The sequence below is a fragment of the Paramisgurnus dabryanus genome, chromosome 2 (assembly GCF_030506205.2).
Source record: "Paramisgurnus dabryanus chromosome 2, PD_genome_1.1, whole genome shotgun sequence".
Classification (NCBI taxonomy): domain Eukaryota; kingdom Metazoa; phylum Chordata; class Actinopteri; order Cypriniformes; family Cobitidae; genus Paramisgurnus; species Paramisgurnus dabryanus.
This window is the reverse complement of record NC_133338.1, coordinates 28,438,942-28,445,741: the sequence shown is the minus strand read 5'-3', so window position 1 is coordinate 28,445,741 and position 6,800 is coordinate 28,438,942. Positions and strand designations below refer to the sequence as shown.

At 36.8% G+C, this 6,800-nt stretch overlaps 1 protein-coding gene across 2 annotated transcripts in view; it reads left to right on the top strand.

Moving 5' to 3' along the window:
- Positions 1-1,121: 1,121 nt before the first annotated feature.
- adam10a (ADAM metallopeptidase domain 10a) overlaps positions 1,122-6,800 on the top strand; it is a 69,075-nt gene continuing 63,396 nt past the window's right edge. The window contains exon 1 of one of the 2 annotated variants that reach the window (XM_073812536.1): positions 1,122-1,314. In XM_073812536.1, the coding sequence (XP_073668637.1) occupies positions 1,248-1,314 (67 nt within the window). In that variant the 5' untranslated portion in view covers positions 1,122-1,247. The remainder of the gene's footprint in view (positions 1,315-6,800) is intronic. The other variant, XM_073812537.1, reaches the window with a different exon arrangement.

Here is a 6,800-nt window from a genome sequence, read left to right as displayed (position 1 = left end):
AGATACTTATCAAGCCCAACAAAACACAATCACTACTGACACACGAATTCAAATAAGAGCAGCAAGAAATAAAAATTAAAATACACGGCAACTTGCACTGAATGTGTTATATTGTTTTTTTTTTTAAGTTTGGTTGTACAGATTTTACAAAAGAAAAATAACCAATATTACCACATGAAACACTTTAGTATTTACTATTGTACAATTACTTGATACTGTAGCATAGTGTTTCTGAACTTTATCATAGTAAATATAAAAGTACTACAATATTTGCCACCGTTTATTAATTTACTGTAGTAATACAGAACACTGCATATAATAACAAAGTACAGCGGTATACAATTTATATACAATAATATAAAATTACTAATAAATAGACAATTTATTAGAGATTACTAAAGTATACTACAGTACGTTATTCATACATAGTGGGTTTTAAAAAAGTATGTACGTTTCTAATGTTATGCAGAGATTATTAACGTGATGGATTACTGTAATCATTGGGTTACGTTTTTATTTCTCTTCACAAAATACACTGTGGTGCTTTCTATAAGTGTCAGATTGTATTAACATCTGGACTGTTTTATTATATACCGTTACGTATATTTCATAATAAGCAAATCTATACAATCCACCACACGATGGCGACATTGACTAGAGATCGTGTAGAGTCTAGATACTTCGTAAGGTAAATTGTACCTGTGTGATGATGACCCAGTGCCATGTGGTGTAATCACTAGACAGTTTTAGCGGCAACAACATAAACAAACTGTACAAACATCACTTCTTGCATTGCTTATTATATTGGAATATTACAAGCTTGCATTTTACTGAACATAGACAGAGATTGCGTGACTACATGACTTTGTTCATACTTTCCGAGTAAAATTCTCATGAAAGTGAATCTAAATGACTAACCAAGGTAATTCTAGTTTTTAATACCTGTTATATACACATTTACAAATACCTTTATATCAAGTAAAAATAAAAGTACACACAGAGTTGACCCAGAAGGGGTTTAGTGCGAATGTAGTAAATGTGTAGTATTGTAGTTCCAGAGGGAGTGGGCGTGGATTTCCGCTCTGCCTGCGCATGACGTCAGGCCGTTAGAGACAGGCCGAACAGCAGCAGGCAGGCACCGTACATACACACGCAAACGCGCGCACATACACTCACCGAGGGCGACTGCGCCTTTAAGACCCGCAAAACTACCAACCAAAATCAGCCTCGGTGTCAATGTTCCAGCGATGAATTTACTCGACATGGTTTTGGTCAAACTCTTATTGTTGTTGTACTGTTTAAGCAACGCCAAAGGTAGGTGTGATTTGCTTTTCTTTGTGAAAAAGTGACGGTTAATCGGATTGTGGGTTTGCTGAAGTGAGATAGTATGGGAGGGGTGACTGTAGAAACACAGACATTGAGTGCGGAAGTGAAACTACATAAAAATAGCGAACTTTTACAGTTAAACACGTGTGATTTGTGTTTCATTTACGGGAAATCCCTTAAAATAAATAATGTGACGAAATACTGTCCGGATGACTTTGAGTGGGACACTTCAGAAGGATGATATAATGAATGTGCTAGCTAGCTGTCAAAGGCAAAGCCCGACTAACGTTAGCTAACATAACGAGAATATTCCCATTAAAAGTAACTCTTATGAGTGGTTAATGGTATTTAAGTCGTTCAAACCGTCAGTCTTTGTGACTTTTTATTTGTTATTACAAAAGTGTGTTGTCTATAGTATTGGTAACGTTATGTGATAAACAGACGGGGGTGTGATATGAACGACTTTACTACACCTTTCTTGTTCTTACATGCCCACGATACATTACTAAACTACACAATAGGCGAGGGGTCATAAGTATTTACTTGCTCTTGTTTGTCTTGTTCACTTGTGTGTTTGACAGAAGTGTGTAAAAGTTTCATTTTGCCACACGAAAAGAAAATTTTCTGCAAAACATATCTGTTAAATCAGACAAAATCGACTTCAGTTTTTATTCTGAAACTGCATTAGCTTTAACGTTTCGTTTAGTGTGTAGTAGCTAGCTTATAATTAGCTACTTTACTAATAGCATTAGTTTATGATAAGGCCCTATTATCATGGCTAGATAATGTGTGTTGGATCATTAATATTAATAATGCATATTTTACCATACTTTTCATCAGGTGAAGTTTAGGTTTTTGGTATTTATTTAGAGACATGGAGATGATGCGATTGCAGTTGAGTTTGTAGATTATATTTTTGAGTTCATTTTCATTTTCTTATGTTCTTACTGACACAAGTTTTTATTTTATGAAACTAATACTCTAGCTGCCCAGGTCTGGTGACTCTTTTTTTAATCAGGGGTTCTGTTTTTACCGTGCTTGTAGAGTTGTATGTTTTCTCCAATTTGTTTTCTTACATATTTGCTACTAGTCTAGTTTATGTTGCCTAGGCCTAACAGACATGCAGTATTAAAATTTTCTCATTGTTGCCACTGATCATGTAGTTGCACAACGTTTATTAAACAGAATTTACAGAATATTTTCTGCCACATATCTTATTTTCTTGTTTTTAGTTTGCATATTCTATGCATTCGATTTATATAGCCATAAATATGAGTCACTTACATATCATGTCATAGAAAAATGAGCCAATGTGTCTTGTGTCTTAGTCATCTTCAATGTTATTTTTATAATCAAAAACAGCTAACATGAAAAACTGAAAATACAAACTTACTTTATCCGAGCGCAGCTCCACAGTCCGGCGCAACTCTGTGAAGCGATTTCATTTTTATACACTCTGGTATTTTTGCATCTCGATCGTGCTCCTTATCACCTTTTCAAAACTCTCTCAACACAAAAAAGTAATCTGCAGTCGACAATCCACAATGAAGATTATATCTATCCTCTGGGGAGGTTTATCAGTGGTTCTGTGAGAGGCTAGCGGGCCCGCTATGCTACCAAAACATTCGGGTGCGCAGACTGTGCATGCGTGTCTCTGCATGTGTACGCGCAGTTTTGCGCAGAAGTACATTTTACTAACGTAACTTAAATCCTTGTAATCGTTTCATGATTGGTTACTACCCCATCAATCAAAACTTTGCTGGATAGGTAATAGCTAGGTTTTTTTTGGCTTCATCTAGTCAAAAGCGAAGGTGCGTAAAATGACACCTTGCTTACCCAATGTGCACTTCCAGTACAAGTTCTCAAACCTTATCTGACCTTATCGGACAAAACAGAAAAATAAACAATTCATCGTAACAGTGTAATGAAGCAGAAAGAGATGCATTTTCAGTGATCGTGAAAAATTATTGTAAGCGCGCATGTAAACATAGGAGGATATTGCAGGATTTCTCCATATTTTTCGTTGTTTTGGATTAAATTGTGGGACGGGGTTTGAAGAGTGGACCCTTACATTGCAATGTACTCTGAAGTTTTTGGGATATGTCAGAAATGATCAGAACCATATGGCAAGATATGTGAATACCGACCTGCGCTCTGTCTGCATTTCATTTAATCCTTTTCACTCCAGTGTATTGATGGCAAAAACAAGAACATGAATCTTGAGCCTTTTAGTTTTCAAATAATGCAAAGTTTATGATTGTAACTTGTTGATTGAATATTTGATGTAAAACAAAGTACAGAAACACATAGACTGACATATCGAACTTGCCGAATCAGGTACTCAAGATGGTGGCAGACGAGTTTGAGAAGTGAGTGACGTATGCTGTTGATGTCGTCTGATATTCATGTATACACATTTATATGATTATGCCATGAAGAAGTTCCAGGGAGTTTCATTTTCCAGTATAATTTGATCAAATGTAAATTAATGCAATTAATTAGAGGTTGATCGATTTATCGGCCGGCCGATTAATTGGCCGATTTTTGGCATATTTAAAAAATTCGGCTTGGGCCGATTTTGCTGCAAAATTAGGCCGATTAATAGGCAGGAACATCTGCGGGCACCTAAGCGTTGTTGTAGAACTCGTGACGCTGCCTCTTGCTGCAAGCAGATCGCTCCCGTGTGTGTGCAGCCGTGCCTTGTTCACAAACAGCTTTAGTAAACAATGGCGGGATTGCGCGAATTAAGCAGCCAGTACAACAGCGCGACGGGCTTATGTCTCGCGGTGCACTGTCCGTGCAAAGATTAGGCTCATTTTATGTGATTAATGAGTGATGATTAGAGGTGTGAATCTTCACTGGTTCCTCGATTCCGATTATTAAGTTAACAATTCGATTCAATTCGATGTTACGATGCATCATGATGCATCACGATACATTGCATACTTTTTTATTACTGCACATTGCTACATTTTTTTTGATGAATGTAAGAAGTCAGATACAGTATGTGAACTCATTTTTATTTTGGTTTCTTCAAGAAGTATACTAAAGTATACTACTTAATAGGAAACAAGACAAACTTGTTCTGTAAACAGCAGACAACAACAGCCTTTAAAACTAAAACATTAGGAAAAACTAAAAGTGCATAAAACTGTCAATTAAAGCATTATCAACACTAGCATCCTTTAGCAGCTCGGGGTGAAAACGATTAACGTGGTTTCTTAAATTATTTGTGCATGGCAGGCTTTACACACAGTGTGTGTCTTGTCCAGTTCGTGCTTACCAGCATGTTCATAGAAGCCAAAATGAGACCAGACATCGGCTTTTAAAATACCCGGTGCATTTTTTTATCAATCGTGTCTCACAACCCTCCGCCATTTTTTCTACCACCACATACCTGTACGCAACGAATGACGTCAGCAGGCTATAATCGATTATGGGTTGTTATTGCATCGATGCAGAATCGTCTAGCCCTCATCGCGATGCATTGCACAATCGATTAATTGTGACACCCCTAGTGATGATGATTTTTGTTTGCGTGACAGAGAGAGAGCAGAGCTGCGTGCGCACGCTTTCTGTCTTTAAACTGTCTCCCTGCTTTTATTACTCAAAACAAAACTGACTCGATGGCGAAAGGTCAGAAGACCAAATCATATCCACCGAGGAAATGTTTTTCGTGTTGTTACAGTAACACTTTGTTTACAGTTTTGCGCTGCTCAGCCTGGATTAGAACACAGCGCGTCCGATTCGCGAACTGACTCCTTTGAACGGATTCGTTTGAATGAACGGTTGAAACAACAGATCTGTCCCAACACTAAACTCACAAGACGTCACTGTCAGCACAATCAGTCACTTATAGCGCCTCAGAAATGAGAATGTAAATGTTTTTAGAAAGATTTGCCCTAAATAACAGTCTCAACTAAAAAACATAGACATTTACTATGTTAACTTTATGATGAATAAATAATTTATCAGGTCTACCAAATAAGGATTTTATCCTACAAAGCAATAAAAGCCATGATAAAAAAACTGATCAAAGATGATGACAGCAATGTCATAAATGCATGGTGCAGAGGAGGTTGTAAAACTCTTCAGAAAGACCAGTCATATATTTTTTAAATACTTTGACTTAAATAGTGACATTTTTACATTTAAAATATCTGCTAATGATGATGAGAACATTTTGATTATTATGTACATATAGAAAATCGGCCAAACAAATCGGCCATCGGCTGCCCTGATTTCTAAATATCGGCATCGGCCAGAGAAAAAGCCATATTGGTCGACGTCTACAATTAATCTCTCAAAATATACCAACCTAGATTACCTTTTTATTTGTAGTATCCATGTTGCTTTCTTTGACCAACAGTGAACAAATGAATGGAAATATGAACTCAGACATGTGTTATGTGTGTTTGGGGCATCAACATCATTGAGCTGTTTGCTGTCTGTCTTGTTCATTTCCTTTCATGCAGTGATTGAAGTCTGAGATTATTGGCTGCTCTGTAATTAGTTTGAATTTGGTGTCCATACTTAGGGTCGTCTGTTTAAGATTAATGGTGTATGTGTACTGTGTTGATGGAGATTTCACCATCCAGTAATAAAATAGTTTAGTGCTATTAAGCAATTTAAATACTGCCCCGTGGATCAATAATTTTTTTTAGCAAGGTTGCAATGATATGGATTATGGATAGGGCTGGTCCAAATACCAGTTTTTGAGCCCCTGAACATATTCATGTCTCTATTAAAGGCAGGAATCTTTGTCTCTCTGTCTGTTTGTGACATTTCTTCGTCAGTAGAACAATAAAGATGATATTTGCAGAAACCCCAGTGCTCTGTAATCCAAGTCAATTGATTCGCCACTTTGAGAGATCAAATGCAGATCCAACACAAAAGTAATCCTCATGACCCCTGGTGACATAGTGACGTCTTGTGATTCAGCAAGTTATCATAATAATGTGAACATTATTAGCGTAAATGCAGAACCTCTGCCAAGGTTGCGTGACTTGCGTCCAAATACCCACACTGGCAGTCTTGGCCACATAAGAGCTTGTGCACGCGACAGGAAGTAAGTGTCTTAAAGTAAGTGTCTTAAAACTGGAAAAGTGCAGAGCCCTTAACCCACACTTAACCCACACTTTCTCGAAAACTGCTTCGGAGCAGTATTCAAAGCTAAGCGTATCCCATCATGCATCATGTTCTGGATGTTAATTGTGACACTTTTGCTCAAACTTCGTGAGATGTCGTGGAAACTTTTAATTGTAAGTTAATAATGGATATTACATATTTTGGTAGAAATGGAAAGTGTTGGACATTTAATTAGTGCAAACATTGTTATGTATTTTGTAAAACATCTGCAACTGCTTTTATCACATTAAAACAACATTAATGGTGTTGTTTATTTAGGGACTACTGAATTTTATTAAAAATTTAATAAAACTTCATGAACAAAATGAAGGGGCTTTTTACAAGTG